Source organism: Dendrobates tinctorius, unplaced genomic scaffold, assembly GCF_039654945.1.
Source record: "Dendrobates tinctorius isolate UK_male_01 unplaced genomic scaffold, ASM3965494v1 ptg000310l, whole genome shotgun sequence".
Lineage (NCBI taxonomy): Eukaryota > Metazoa > Chordata > Amphibia > Anura > Dendrobatidae > Dendrobates > Dendrobates tinctorius.
Genome location: NW_027361977.1, coordinates 3,132,839 through 3,149,658, shown reverse-complemented (window position 1 = coordinate 3,149,658; position 16,820 = coordinate 3,132,839). Strand labels below are relative to the sequence as shown.

The window sequence follows — 16,820 nt, the reverse complement described above, 5'->3', positions numbered from 1 at the left end:
CTCTCGGTACCGGCTACCGTGGTACTCGAACCCCTGGGCCTGCTCCTAACGGTCCCTGTATAGGGGTCGGTTCCACCTGGCAGCTCGCCCGGGGTCCCTCGGTGCCACGGTCCAGAGGGTCCACTCTCGGAGCTCCCGCTCCTGACCACCCACGCTAACACACAGATAATAAAAAAGGGGGTTATTACCCCAATTTCCTATTAATATTCCATTGGAAAAGCATATGTATTAATAAATAGGCGCCACCTGGCTACTAACTACCCATATTCAACATAGGGTCCGCAATATTAGGTAACCGTGCCCAATGCAATATTGTATATTACCAGTGGGTGCCAGCAGTAAGAGGCGCTTCCAATGTCTGGAGCTAGCGCATCTGGCATGGGACTCTAAGTCAATTACAGAGATTTAAGTCAATTACAACAGAGGTAGACAATCATTATTGAAAAATAAACACAGGTGTTAGCTGCAAGTTACATGGGTTTGACATCAGTATGTGAGATGACATTAAACCGATTGTGAAATCTAATTAGAATAATTTTCCTTAAACACCATAGAAAATTATTTTGTGCGCAAATTAAAATCCATGAAATAGTAACAAAGGAATTCCATACAGAAAGTCAAGACCATTTTATGCTGACCAAGAAAATTAAAACTTTCATAAACAGGATCACATCATATGGATAATTGACTAATTTAACAACATATCAAAAGAATATTTCTGGCAATAAAAATCCATATAAATTATAACAAAAATACTGTACTGATATTATTATATTGCACTAAATCAAGAATAGTTTTTTTGTGTAAAAATTATACAAACACGAATATTAGATATTTAACAGACAGAAAACACAGTGACAGTAAGCCTCACATTGAGCAATAATCATGACACAAAAAAAAGAAAAAAAAATTCTTTGGAAAAGAACCACAGAGCCAACCATTGACCTTTTGATTATGGTAGCCTCTAGCTCTGAGTCTGTTACTAATGACTCTACCCTCTGCAACAAAGGAAGCGTCGCTGGAACAGATTTGTCTTGCACGCGTAAATTCTCCTAGGGGAATAGCCTCAATGGTATGTCTCATGTGATTGCTCTACAAGTGATCCGAATCATCATGGGACAGCACAAAAAATTGACATGCTGTAGATTTAAAAGCAGCACAAATCCTGAAAGGAAAAATACTGATCATGTGCACAGCACTTCAGGATTCTTATTGACTGAGTGAGGTACATTGATTAAGGTACATTTTTATGGTGTTTTTTTCCACACTGGATTAGCCCACAAAGCTTTATGACAGCGATGTCTTAAAGCTTTGTGGGCTAATTCCGTGTGGAAAAAACACCATAAAAATGTACCTTGTGCACACAGCCTAACAGGGGCCAAAGATATGGGACAAGGATTTGAGTTTCAAATGGAGCACCGTCCATTACTCTCCGAGTAATGAGCACATCTGAGCACCGTGATTCTTGAATGATAACCAAGTATCACCAAGCACGTTTGCTCACCCCTATTAGTAAGTTTTGAAAGGCCATGGGAGAACTCTAGAGAAAGAAGATGAGTGGCAGATGGGGATAGTGGATTATCAATGAGGATGTTAAAGTTCCCCATAATGAGAGAGGGAATGTCAAAGGATAAGCTAGTGTTGAAGCTAGGTGGCAACGTGATCGAGGAACTGGTTGGTTTTACCTGTAGAGCGATACACAACCGCCACTCGCTGGGAGAAGGGTTTGAATAGTCTAATGGTGTAAACGTTAAAGGAAGGATAAATAAGTGAGGCTACCAGGGGGGATAACCTGCAAAGCACATTGTGATGAAATAACCTGATTAACTCATCCACCTTGTCTGCCCTAGAATACACTCCATTCCAGTTGTTCCTATCAACTAAGAATGCTGAAAATTAAATATGCTGTTATTTGTGACATAAGCATGAGGCAAAAATCCACAGTATAATAGATGGCCAATGTTAGGGCCTGAATGAAGCAGCTTGGTTATGTGCAGCTGTCTCCATGTCTCCTTTTTCACATGGAAACATACCCACACTGCTTGATTCATATGAACTGGCCACACAAGTTGTCTACAGTAAATATTAGGCATTACTCCTGAAGGAAAGGTGCTGAAGATAGTATTGTCAACTGTTTGATAATTATTCATTATCTCTTTTTTTTACAGAGGTTCTGTGTTTATCACATATGAAATACAGTCTCTTAGAAAAGCCATCACACTTGACATGCAAGCAGTCCAACAAGAAAAGCTCCAGTCATACATCTATGTGCATACTCTTTCAGCAGATCAAAATTATTTCCAAGGTAAGAATTATTTGCACTTAATAGTAATTTTAAAGGTCCCATATCGTGTTATCCATGTATAGCACTTGTTTTCCCTAATCTACTAAACAAAAATGTTAATTATTATTTCCGTTTTCATATTTGTTGTAAACCATTACCCCTTCGCTAATATCAGACGTATTGGTAAGGCTTATGTTGGGTCTCAGCGTATGGAGCGAGTTCAGTAGCCGATCCCATACCAAGCAGAAGCCAGTTGTAATGTGTAGCTGTCATCTACCTGTAACTACAGCTGGACTTAAATCGCCTGGTAACCAACCTCCAACAGCTCCTGCGATGTGATTGTGTTGGAGTTGTCCCACTAGGGTGAGACACTTCTTAATTTTCTGCTTTCGAATTATAATGCATTCCGGCCGGGAAATCAGACACAGATGCAAGCAATTGTCTCAAAATGATTTCTGTTTATTAGCTGGAAAATGCAGATTATTTATGCAGAAAACAAGGTACACCATATCTAGCTAATAGGTTTGATTTGGCCAACACAGTTTGATTTCTGTGAGAAGCGGCAGCTGTGGAGCTTGATACTCGCTGGTACATTGCAGTTTCCATTCATTAATCACGTCATCCTTGCTGATGGTCAGCTTATTGACAAGAATTAAATTAAAGAACAAGTAGGCATTTAATACAAGTTCAGTAAAAGCAATCATATACGTTTGATTTTGATATATATTCATATGCCATATATTCTCCCCTTAACAATTGCAGGAAACCAATGGTTACTTATGGCAGCAGGGTGCCTGCTGGAGCCCTTGTCACCTCCATCCTGATATTCCTGCATAAATGAAATAAATTAAAAAAAAATCTTATCACCTGACTTATTCCCCATTAAACATAAAGAAAAAAAAAAAAAACTTATTTGGTGTCACCGCTCCCAAAAAGTCTTATCTATCAATATGTAAAATATTAACCGCAATTGGAAAACAGTGTAATGAGAAAAATATTGAAAAGCCAGAACTGCAATTTTTTTTTGCTGCAACATCGCAAAACAATGTAATAAGTGGTATGGTGGGGGCGTGGCCTGGCAGCTCATGGCATCAGCAGCATAATCCTGGTGTTCTGTGATCCCCAGCTCTAAAGAGGCTCACACAATGGCACACAGGCAAGCTAACAGCCTGAAATCCCCTGCACCAGACTGCCCACCTCAGATGCCACAACCTAGGCAATCCAGAGGTCAGAAACGTCCCTCACCTCAGGTGACGGACTTCTTCCCCAGGGACCTGCATGCTGCAGGAGCAGAGAAGATGGCATCGCTCAGGGCCTCCTCACCACGCTCCTTACACAGAAGCTCGCAGGTACTATCTGAAGGGAGAGGGGGAGATGCTGAGGAGGCAGAATCTGCAGATATACCAATTACTAAAAGAACAATGGTGTCTCTACTGGCCTCTCTGAGGAAATCTCTGCAGGCTGACCTGAGGGTGATGGTGGATCTTAACCCTGCTCTGACCTTTGATGTACTATCCCATCCAGGTGACCTGGGCCTATCTGACCATGGGCGGGATAGTACGTCATGCCCTTTATTGCAATACTGCGACTTTGGTCGCGGTGATCGCAATAAAATTCCAACACCATCTTACCTGTAGGAAGCTGGTGTTGGTATCGCGGGCTGTGTCGTGTCCTCCCCCATCCGACCTTCTGATCACTGTGATTGGCTGTTCAAGTCTGAACAGCCAATCAAAGCCTTTCTCATTATTTCAGCCTATCAGATTAGCTGAAACATTGAGGTCCCAGGCTAGGATCGAGTACCGATGTACTCGATCCTAGGCCGGTGCCTGGCAATGCCAGGCATCAGCCAAAACTGCTCAGATTGGCGCAATCGACGATCACATCGAACTTGCCAATCGCAAGGCCTAGCAGCCTTGTTACCGCGCTGTGCCCTGCTGGTACCTGCCTGGATCGGTGCTGTAATAGCACCGATCATAGGACGGTGCCTAGGACAGGCCTAGCTTGGCCTGTGGCTGCTGATTGGCGTGATTGATGTAATTGTCGATCGCGCCAATCACAGGGCAAAGCTGCGGTGTGACAGTGCTGTGCCCTGCTGGTGAGTCACACTGCGAGATCTCCTCCTGTGCTGGGCCTGCTGAAGAAAGAAGAGAGACCACAACAATAAGTGTTGATCCCTGATCCCTGTCCGATCTCTCCTCATCTACCCCAATCCCCCTTCCCTCCTTCCTCCTTCTTTCCCCCTCTTTTTACCCCCCCTCCACCCCCCTTTGTGCCGCCTTTGTGCGCACATTTATTAGCCGCCGAGCATTGATTGGTGACGCAGTTCACCAATCAACACTTGTGCTCGCTTTTCTTTCCCACCCCCCTTTTGCGCCACCTTAGTGGCACTTCACTTATGCAGTTCACTTATAATAGCTCGTGCCGGCCATTTTCCATTTTTCTTTTTCACCTCCCCGTTGCGCCACTCCCATGCGCACATTCAGCAGCCGCCGAACTTTGATAAGTGAAAGTTCACTTATCAGAGCTCGTGCCTGCTGTTTTACACTTTTCTTTTCACAGGCATATTTTTCTCCCTATTTGCTTTTTTCTTTTAGCTTTTTCTTTTCAGATAATAGTTTGCACCAATCACTATCCCCACCACACATACAGTTCGAAATAAAGTACACACAAAGCACCATATTCACAAAAAAGTCCCGCTCGTCACGTTCGTCCCAACAGTGCTATTCATTGGAGGAGGCATATGCTTTCCTTGCCTTCGACACTGCTAGAGAGAGATCCCACATTTCTTTACTTTTCAGATTCTTCATCCTCATTCTCTTCTTCCTCTGGTCCTGCGGAACTGCCACGCAGACGCCCCAGGATAGAAGATGAGACAGCACCCGCCATTCCAGAAGATGAACAAGGGGACCCCATTGTAGACCCCATATGGACCTCCCCCCTTGAATTACGAGCCACTGATTTCTGATTTTGTGGCAGAATCATGAATCAAGTTTGACGCTACCTGCCTCACAGAAATAGACTTTTTCAAAATCTAACTAACAAAACCAAAGAATAGCAACATATTGCTGTGATGGTCGGGTGCTCTCATGCATGTGCCAATATAGTGTATATTTTTATGCAATATTAAAACCCTTTAGTGACTGGGCCAATTTTTTAAAAATCTGACGTGCCACTTTATGTAGTAATAATTCTAGAATGCTTAAACATATCTCATTGATTTTGAGATTGTTTTTTCGTGACACATCATACTTTATGATAATGGTAAATTTAGGTTTATATGTTTTGCATTTATTTATGAAAAAAAATCAGAAATTTGACAAGAATTTAAAAAAAAAAAACAATTTTCAAACTTTGAATGATTATCCCTTTAATCCAGACAGTCATACCACACAAAAACATTAATAAATAACATATCCCTCATGTTTACTTTACATCAGCTCCATTGGTAAATTGTAGTTTTATTTTGTTAGCATTTTAGAAAGTTTAAAAATTTATCTGTAACTGTTTAAATTTTTTCAAGAAAATTTGAGTTTGTGGGTGCTCTATATTGGAAACTCCTAAAAGTTATACCATTTTAAAAACCGCACCCCTCAACATATTGAAAGTTGCTTTCAGGTAGTTCATTAACCTTTCAGGTACTTTTCAGGAATATATGCAAGGTGGCATGACAGTAATGAAAAAGTTCATTTTTGCCACCTAAATTTTGACATGCCACTATAGCTGGCAGACTCTAAGGTCGTTATTTAGCCGTGAACTTCTATGGCAAACCTCAGGACCATACGATGAAGATCTCAATCTCAGGGTCCCAATGGGATTAAATAGGATGCCCCCATACTCTGTTAACCATATAGATGCCATAGTCACTATTGATAGCAGCATTTAAGGGGTTAAACAACCATAGTCGTTGCGAACACTGATCGTGGCTGATGCAGCAAGTTGTCACCTATAGTGTACAGTTGACAGCTACAGGATTGTCACTCGTCGTGGGGTGCTAGTCTCTTATAGCACAGATCAGTAAAAAGACTTGTTGGTCACTAAAGGGTTAATAGTTTATCAATAACTGTTTTGTTAATTCCACAATTTTTACTGATCTTATAAATAATATAATTGCTTATTGTGTTTTCAGGAATCACAAGTAGCTTGAGAAAAGAGCTTCACAAAACAGCTATAAAATTTCTGGAAGCCTCAACCAGATTGTTCAGAAAAGAATATGATAGAGGTAAAAGTAAAATAGTAATGAAATGAGTGTGAGTGGGCATGTTTTCATTTTACTATTCTAAGTGGAAATTTTTGAATACTGTGCTCAATTCTGGATACTTCACCTTCCCCCAAAATATTGATAATATAGAATGTATGTGAAGGTGTGCAATAAAAATTATGCAAAGTTCAAGACATAAAGTCGTGGCTAAAAGTGTTGACACACAGAAAATGAAGTATTTCTCCCAGAAAATAACTGCAATTACACTTGTTTTGTTACATACATGTTTATCTCCTTTGTGTGTATTGGAACAACACAAACAAAAACAGAAAAACAGGCTAATTAGACATAATTTTACATAAAGCTCCAAAAATGGGTCAGACAAAATTGTTGGCACCCTCAACTCAATATTTAGTTGCACAACTTTTGGAATAAATAACTGCAATCAATCAATTCTTGTATTCTCCTTACACCTCTAAACTGGAATTTTGGACCACTCTTCTTTTGCAAACTACTCTATGTCTCTCATATTTGAAGGCAGAGTTGCATACGGGGGGGTGGCAGCTGGGGGCAGCGAAGTGTCTCCCTTGGCGGCTGCATTCTGCCACCCCCAGACTGGGAGTTGGCAGTTCTCTGAGCCGGTTGTCAAATTGACAGCCAGCATAGAAAAACTGCAGTGCGCCGGCTCCCAGTATTGAATAGTACTTGCTTCTAACAGACAGCAAAGATAGGAGGGGGGTATTTACTTGGTGGTGTTTACTGTTGGGTGGTGTATTAACTGTGTGTGAGGGTATTTGCTGGGTGGGGTAATTACTGTGTGTGTAGAGGGGGGTAATTACTGTGTGTGGGGGGGTATTTACGGTGTGGGTAGATTTACTGTGATAATTCAGAAAAATGTTCCAGCTCACTTCTGCATAAAATGTCTTCTTTATTTCATATAAATTAAAGAATGAAAAAGCTCCTCGGACATCACAAGGCACTGGAGGACAGGCTACGCACCTCGACCACCACCACTGTGGTATATATCTCTGAGAACGCCGACAATTACATATAAAAACACTGAAACATTTCTATATACAAAAATCAAAACCTACTGGAGGGGTCATTTTGACCCTTTTGCTATTTCTTTTTCCTATATTTTCTAAAAGTTTAACAAATGAGTTCTGACTTTTTGTGACGTTTATTTATTCATGGTAGTGTATATTTTAGGACACAAAAATGAATTGTAACTTTTTCAGGGGCCCGGATTTTACAATTCATACCTATAAGTACTGAAGGGGTCAATTTGACCCCATACATAAAAGTAGTAGTAGGCAAGTCACCTAATATTACAGAGTACAGAAAATCACAGTGCTTCTCCATAGTTGTAGAGTGTAATTGTATCTTTGCATATCAGGGATGATTCAGCATTTTGTTTTGTCTAAACTTGTCTGAACATGTTAGATCCATGTCTCTTGTAGCGAATTCTGTCTGCACTTCAGTAGCAGACATTACAGTTGAAGCTACAACTCTGCATGTTTGCACAGTGTAGTTTTATTACTTCTGTGATCTTACAAGTCCCTTTTTGCGACGTATATTTGAAGCATGAGTAAGCAGAGGGGTCTGACAAGTGATGAAATTTTGAAATGTCTTCAGAATTTATCTGAAAATGAGTCAGAAGAATTGGCCCATCATCCGCAATGTCTGAACCACAAACAAAAGGACAAGAAATCCGCAAGCGTCGAAAATGTGGAGCTGGAAGATGCAACGAAAACAAAACAACTGAAACTTGCGCAAGCTGTAACAAACCAGTTTGTGGAAAATGCACTGGGAAAGTGGAAGAAAGTACTGTTTGTGTTAACTGTTGGACACCGCATGCTATGACCATGTAAAAGGAAAATGCGTGCTGTACTTGATCTTAACACTGTTCCTACTAAGTTAAAATAAATGTTCTTTAATTTGTTGGCAACAAAAAAGTTATTTTCCCTTCACCCATGACAGCACACCTGAGAGAGAGGGATCCGCCCCGCCAGGACAGGAACCTACAGAAATATAAGGGGCGGCACCTCTCCCCCGCTTCAGTTGGGTTCCTGTTCTTGAACGGGATCCCAGTCTGACAGCGGCGGTGCCTGTCATGGAAGAAGATGGACCCAGGGCCGTCCCGGCGCGGGAACAGCAGGTCTACTTACCTGCAGTGCCGGCCGTCGGTGGCCTGGAAGCGCAGTCCCCGGGGATCCTCCTGTGGGCCCCGGGTTCGTGCGGGTGTGGTAAGGCAGGCCTCGGCAGCGGGGCGCTCCCCGTGCCTCCCTCCCCCTGCGCGCGCCCGATCCTTCTCCCTGGGACGACAGGGAAAGCCGGGGGCGGTTTCTGGCGTCTGACGTCAGCGGCGCGGTGCACCCTGAGAGTGTGCCACTGACGTCACAGACTCGACGGCAAGACGGCACCTGGTGCAGCGCCGGCTGCAGTGAGAAGATTGGCTGCCGGCGGTCACAGGGGGGAGGGGAAGAGATCGCTCACTGGATGCATCTACTTAAAGGAGGACGAGGAGCAGTCTCGGCCAGGTGATACAATGGGGTCACAGCAGGAGCGTTCACCATCTCCACCGTCTCTGCCCCCATCGCAGACCTCTGCACGTAAGCATGGCAGCCGTTCAAGCGGCAAAAGCAGTAGCCGCCCAAGCCACAGATAGAGAGATTCCTTGAGGTCGAGAGAGCGCAGACCACATGCTCCAACACAGCCTCCGAATCCGGTACCCGACTTTGTGGGTGGTGAGTGATCTTTGTGAAAGTTAGACCAATATTAATAGGGTCCTTCTTGTGTGTTATTTTTTCCTTAGGGAAAAGGCAAAAAAGCAGGGAGCAAGAAAAATAATAGAGTGTGCACTATATGCCAGAGCCCCCTAGCGAGAGATTGGCAAAAGGACCTTTGCGCCAGCTGTATCCAGCGAACTATGGCGGAGGAGGTGCTGAGCTTGGCAGCTAACCTCAGATCAGTCATAAGATCCGAGGTAGAAGGCTCACTTAAAATGTTATTAAAGAAAAAGAAAAAAGTAGGAGAGACTCCCCAAGTTCCTCATCAGACGCCTCCTCAACTGAATATCAGGCCGAGCACATGTCCTCCTCCTCCTCGGATAGTGATACTGGGGGCAGGCCGTGTTTTCCGGTAGAGGATACAGATGCTCTCCTTAAGGCCATTAGGACAACAATGGGCCTACAGGAGGAGAACGCGACTAAGTCCCTAGAAGACCTCATGTTCGGGGGGTTACAGGAAAGGAAAAAGCGCACCTTTCCAGTTAATGGGAAAATCCAGGCGCTCATTGAAAGAGAGTGGAAGAAGCCTCAAAGATCAGGTAGCCTTCCTTCCTCCTCAAAAAGGAGATATCCCTTTGAGCCTAAAGATACTGAAATATGGGACAAGGTCCCAAAGATTGATGCAGCATGACGCTAGATAAGAAAGCAGACTCCTACCTAAGACATACATGGGAAGCAGCGGCAGGGGGACTGAAACCGGCAATAGCCAGCACCTGCACAGCTCGATCCTTAATGATCTAGCTACAGCAGCTGGAAGAAAAACTTGCATCTAAAGTTTCAAGAGAAAAAAATTTTGGGAGATATGTATCTTCTACATGGAGCAGCCGCTTTTTTGGCCGACACCTCTGCCGATTCCATGAGATTGACGGCGAGGGCGGCGGGTTTATCAAACGCCGCAAGGCGTGCATTATGGCTTAAAAGCTGTCCTGGAGATCAACAGTCAAAAGCTAAGTTGTGCTCTCTTCCGTGTGATGGACAATTTCTATATGGGAAAAATTTGGACGACATCCTGGAAAAAGCGGGTGATAGAAAGAAGGGCTTCCCTAGATTTCCTGGAGATCAAAGAAGACCGCCCTTTCAGAGGGGAAGGTTCAACAGAGGCCGTCCTCCAGGGGATCGGAAAAGATGGGAGGACAAAAGGAAGAAAGAGTCAGGTTTCATGTTTGGCGGAGCCGCCTCATCCTCAAAGAAATCCCCACAATGACGACGATATCCCAGTGGGGGGGGGACTGATGCTCTTTTATCAAGCCTGGGAAAGTATATCTTCCAATACCTGGATTCTAAACATCATAAAAAAAGCCTCAAATTTCCCATTTTTCAATGGCCGAGAGCATCGTTTATGGTAACCCCCGTCAGGAATGGGATGGAAGAGCAGTTGGCCCTAGAGGCAGAAATCCTAAGTCTGCTGGACAAACCCGTTCTGACCGAAGTTCCAAGCGAACAGGAGAGAAGGGGTTTCTACTCACCCCTCTATCTAATAAAAAAAGCCAGACCATTCATTCAGGACTATTATAAACCTCAGAGGCCTCAATCAATGGATAGAAAACCAGACTTTCAAAATGGAGTCAGTGACTTCGGCCATAAAGCTGTTACACCACAATTGTTTCATGGCCGTAGTCGACCTAAAGGATGCCTATTACCACATCCCGATCCATCCAGAGTACCAAAAATACTTAAGGGTAGCTCTCTACATCCAGGGCAACCTCAGGCATTTTCAATTCAGAGCCCTTCCATTCGGCATATCCATAGCCCCGAGGGTGTTTACGAAGGTCGTAGCAGAGATGACAGCCTTCCTCCGAATCCACAACACGAATATAATACCCTACTTAGACGAGTTTCTAATAGTGGGCAACTCGGAACATCACTGCACAAAACAAGTGGAAAGGGTAACAGATACCCTACAGAGACTTGGCTGGATGGTGAATGTCAAAAAGTCAAGACTACAACCCCTAAAAAGGCAAATATTTTTAGGATTCATCCTGGACTCGGAACAAAAAATTTGTCTTTTACCAGAGGCCAAGGTGGAAAAGGTGAGGAATATGATTTTGACAGTCATAGACCAGCCTCACATGACCCTGAGAGGGGCGATGTCCTTACTAGGCACTCTGACAGCCTATATTCCAGCGGTCAGATGGGAACAATTTCATACCCGTCAACTGCAAGTAGAGATCCTATCAGCATAGAAATTGCTAAGAGGGCATTTAGAAGGAAGGCTGGAACTTTCCTTAAAAGTCAAAAACTCTCAGTTGGTGGTTAGACACGGCAACCCTAGTAGCAGGAACATTATGGCACAGACCAGTGTCCGATGTGATCCTGACGGACTCAAGTTCCTCGGGGTGGGGAGCGCACCTGAGGGGACAGACAGCCCAGGGACCCTGGGGACACCAAGAACAAAACGCATCCTCCAACCTTAAAAGAACTACGGACAGTAAACAAAGCCTTAATAATATTTATTCCCAGCCTAGAAGGCCGCAATGTCTGGATCATGTCGAACAAAAAAGTGACAGAGGCATATATCAACCACCAGGGGGGACAAGGTCACACTCCTTAATGAACAAAACCAACGAAATTTTTCACAGAGCGGAACGACACCTACTCTCTCTAAAGGCCCTACACATCAGAGGGGTAGAGAACATACAAGCCGACTTCCTAAGCCGCAACACATTAAGGCAAGGAGAATGGGCCCTAAATCACTCAGTGTTCCAGAAAATAGTACAACTCTGGGGAGAGCCGGTCATAGACCTCTTTGCCAACAAAAGCAACAGGCAGGTAAAGAGATTCTGTGCACTGAACCCAAAAGAAGAGCCATGGGCGGTGGACGCATTACAAATTCCATGGAATTTCAAACTGGGTTACGCCTTTCCTCCAGTAGCTCTAATCCCAGCAGTGGTGAAGAAAATAAGAGAAGATCAGGCCAGAGTGATCTTAATAGCCCCATTCTGGCCAAAAAGGCCCTGGTTCTCACTACTGTAGATGATGTCCCTCTCAGATCCATGGGTACTACCAGAGATTGCAGACCTGCTAGCTCAGGGTCCGGTATTCCACACGCAAGTCAAGGGGTTCCATCTGACGGCATGGAATTTGAGAAGTCACTTTCAAAAAATAGAGGGTTCTTCCCTGGGTTGGTGGCAACACTGATGAAAAGTAGAAAGCCAGTAACAACTAACATATATGGTAGAACATGGAATAAGTTTCTGCAGTTCCTAGGGAAGCCATTAGACCAAGAACCCCCAATCAAGGCCATCTTAGAATTTTTACAGGCAGGGTTACAGCTAGGCCTAGCGGTAAATACACTTAAAGTACAGGTTTCAGCACTAGGCACTCTATATAACTGCAACATAGCAGCCAACAGATGGGTGGCCAAATTCATTAAATCCTGCCAGAGGTCTAAACCAATCCCATTACCAAAAATAGCACCCTGGGATTTAAACCTTGTGTTAGAAGCTCTCACGAAAGAGCCATTTGAACCGGTGCAACAACTACCAGTAAAATATCTCACCCTAAAAACCATTATTTTACATCGGCCCATAGAGTAAGTGACTTTCAGGCCCTCTCAGTTAATCCACCCTATACCCAGGTGTACCAGGATAGGGTTGTCCTAAAAACAGACCCTGCTTTTTTACCGAAAGTTTTATCAGATTTCCATTGTAGTCAGGAAATTGTCCTCTTCTCCTTCTGTGAGAATCCAAAAAACCCAGGAGAGGAGAAATTCCATAAACTAGACGTTAAAAGAGCCCTCTTAGAGTATATATCAGTGACTAGCCAGTGGAGGAGGTCCCAGTCCCTATTTGTAGCCTTTCAGGGTACCAGAAAGGGCCATGGAGTATCAAAAGGGACTATTGCCAGATGGATTAGGGAGGCCATTAGTATAGCCTACTCAGCTAGTGGTGTTCTGATTCCTGACGGCATCAAGGCTCATTCCACCAGAGCCGTGGCGACCTCCTGGGCTGAAAAGGCAGAGTTATCGATTGAGAAAATCTGTAAGGCTGCTACCTGGGCCTCACCTTCAACCTTTTTTAAGCACTATAGATTAAATCTATCCTCCTCTGCTGACTTATTGAGCAAATCTGTAAGGCCGCTACCTGGGCCTCACCTTCAACCTTTTTTAAGCGCTATAGATTAAATCTATCCTCCTCTGCTGACTTATCCTTTGGTAGAAGGGTGCTGCAAGCGGTGGTCCCTCCCTAAGGTGTTCGAAGTCTCCAAAAATCTCTCAGGTGTGCTGTCATGGGTGAAGGGAAAACCACCATGGTTACTTACCGGTAGCCAGTTTTTCTGGAACCCATGACAGCACCCGTATATTCCCCCCCCTTTTCACCGTATGGGTGTGCACGTTAACAGGGTGTATTTGTGTGATGTGGTGTTGGATAAACATGTAATTAACCGAGAAATCCTCTCAATGCTCTGTAACCAACTGAAGCGGGGGAGAGGTGCCGCCCCTTATATTTCAGTAGGTTCCTGTCCTGGTGGGGCGGATCCCTCTCTCTCAGGTGTGCTGTCATGGGTTCCGGAAAAACTGGCTACCGGTAAGTAACCATGGTGGTTTTTACTCTAGAGTCAGTACTCTGGGCAATCAGTCACAAAGACAGGGATCGTCGAACGGTGTGCTGCCTACCTGGCGCTCGAGTCCAACACATCACTCATCGGGTTGACAGATTACTGATAGGGGTTTTCATGTATCCTTTAATAAGATGTGTAGTAGAGGGGTTACAAGGACACTAAACTTCAGGAAGGCAAATTTCCAACGGAGGAGAGATGATCTTGGTGCAATTAACTGGGACGATATCCTGAGACGTAAAAATACACATAAAAATGGGAGACGTTTATTAGCATTCTGAATAGGACCTGTGCACAATATATACCGTATGGGAATAAACATGCGAGAAATAGGAGGAAACCACTATGGCTAAATAGAGCTGTAAGGGGTGCAATAAGAGATAAAAATAAAGCATTTAGAGAATTAAAGCAAGTAGGTAGTGATGAGGCATTAAATAAATACAGAAAATTAAATAAATTCTGTAAAAAGCAAATCAAAACAGCAAAGATTGAGACAGAGAGACTCATTGCCAGAGAAAGTAAAAATAATCCCAAAATATTCTTTAATTACATAAATAGTAAGAAACTAAAAAATGATCGTGTTGGCCCCCTTAAAAATAGTCTGGGTGAAATGGTGGAAGAGGATGAGGAAAAAGCCAATATGCTATATGACTTTTTTCAACAGTATTTACACAAGAAAATCCCATGACGGATAACATGATCAGGTATAAAAATTCTCCATTAAATGTCATTTGCTTAACACAGCAGGAAGTACGGTGGCATCTAAAAATCACTAAAATTGACAAATCCCCAGGCCCGGATGGGATACACCCCCAAGTACTGCAGGAATTAAGCACAGTCATAGATAGACCATTATTTTTAATCTTTAAAGATTCCATAATAACAGGGACTGGCGTATAGCAAATGTGGTGCCAATATTCAAAAAGGGGACAAAAACTGAACTTGGAAATTATAGGCCGGTATGTTTAACCTCAACTGCGGGTAAAATCCTGGAGGGTTTTCTAAGAGATACTATACTGGAGTATCTGGAGAAGAATAACCTTATGACCCAATATCAACATGGGTTTACAAGGGACCGTTCCTGTCAGACTAATCTGATAAGCTTTTATGAAGAGGTAAGTTCCGGACTGGACCAAGGGAATGAGGTGGACGTGGTGTACATGGACTTTTCAAAAGCTTTTGATACGGTGCCACACAAAAGGTTGATACATAAAATGAGAACAATGGGGATAGGGGAAAATATGAGTAGGTGGGTTAAGAGCTGGCTCAGGGATAGGAAACAAATTGTGGTTATTAATGGAGCACACTCGGACTGGGTCACGGTTAGCAGTGGGGTACCACAGGGGTCAGTTTTGGGCCCGCTTCTTTTTAACATATTTATTATGACCTTGTAGGGGGCATAGAGAGTAGAATTTCAGTATTTGCAGATGACACTAAACTGCAGGGTAATCAATACAGAGGAGGACAATGTTATATTACAGGAGCATTTATGTAAACTAGAAGATGTATAATTATGTGATTATTTGTAAAACACTGGGCAAAACTGTCACTGAAAAAGACCTGGGTGTATGAGTGGACGACAAACTCACATTTAGTGGCCAGTGTCAGGCTGCTGCAAATGCAAATAAAATAATGGGATGCAATAAAAGAGGCATTAAAAGAGGCTCATGAGGAGAACATAATTTTACCTCTATATAAGTCACTAGTGCGACCACACTTAGAATACTGTGTACAGTTCTGGTCTCCGGTGTATAAGAAAGACATAGCTGAACTGGAGCAGGTGCAGAGAAGAGCGACCAAGGTTATTAGGGAACTAGGGGGTCTGCAATACCAAGACAGGTTATTACACTTGGGGTTATTTAGTTTGGAGAATCGAAGGCTTAGGGGTGATCTTATTACAATGTATAAATATATGTGGGGACAATACCAAGACCTTTCTAATGATCTTTTTACTCTTAGACCTGTGACAGGGACAAGGGGGCATCCTCTACGTCTGGAGGAAAGAAGGTTTAAGCATACTCAAAGACGCAGATTCTTTACTGTAAGAGCAGTGAGACTATGGAACTCTCTGCCATATGATGTTGTAATGAGTGATTCCCTACTAAAATTTAAGAAGGGACTAGTGTTGTGAGCTCATTTTCGGGTTTGCCTCTGGCTTCTGGTGAGGGTTATGGAGCTGGCTGTGCTGACAGAGGAGTAGTGAGTTCTCTATCTGGACTCCCTCTGTTGGTGAAGGGAGGTAATGAAGCTGATCTAAATGGCAGAGACCGGCCACCTGAGGAAGAGGTCTGCGATTGGACATCAGGAGTTTCTGATTGGATTTAAGGCAGCCGACTCCCTAATTTCTTGCTGGTGATTTCTCCTGACTGTGGCTTCTGGTTTCCAGTTTGGTTCCTGCCTTCTTAAAGCTAAGTTTTCTTTGCTATTGTTCATATGAGTTTTTGTCTGGTTTACTTAGTTTTTGTGTTCAGCCAGCCCTGGCTGGGACTGGGCTGAATCTTCATTTTATCTCTGATCAGTTGATCTCTTTTGCTCTGTCTTCAGAATATACCTGAGTGCTGATATAGGGAATTGAAGTCTAGCGACTTCAGGGCCTTTTTCTATCAGATGTGTTGGACATTTTTTGGCAGGGTTTTTTGCGTGGTTGCAGATAGCAGCTTCTCTTTCCTGTCTTTTCTAGTTAGTGAGGGCTCCATCGTTTGCTCAGCCTATCTTTCTATCTGTGTTTGTGTTTTCATCTTGTTTCACCGACAATACATGTTGGGGGCTGTCTATTGCTTTGTGGTCTGCTCTGGGGCAGTTTAGATTTTCCCTTTCTTTCTTTAGGCTTATTTACTTCTCCGGCCGTGACGAGGCGTCTAGGACCACCGTAGGCACGCTCCACGGCTACTTGTTGTGTGGATAGGATCAGGGGTCTGCAATCCGCTAGTTACCAACTTCTCCGGTTTTCTGGGCCTAGCTTGCTTTTTGCTTTTTTCCTCCTCGGTGACTC

The 16,820-nt window shown here is 43.6% G+C and overlaps 1 protein-coding gene across 8 annotated transcripts in view; it reads left to right on the top strand.

Moving 5' to 3' along the window:
• Nucleotides 1-16,820, top strand: part of SERAC1 (serine active site containing 1) — a 1,540,408-nt gene that overhangs the window by 450,745 nt on the left and 1,072,843 nt on the right. For all 8 annotated transcript variants that reach the window (XM_073561007.1, XM_073561005.1, XM_073561004.1 and 5 more), the window contains 2 exons: nucleotides 2,169-2,305; nucleotides 6,411-6,503. In XM_073561007.1, the coding sequence (XP_073417108.1) occupies nucleotides 2,169-2,305; nucleotides 6,411-6,503 (230 nt within the window). The remainder of the gene's footprint in view (nucleotides 1-2,168; nucleotides 2,306-6,410; nucleotides 6,504-16,820) is intronic.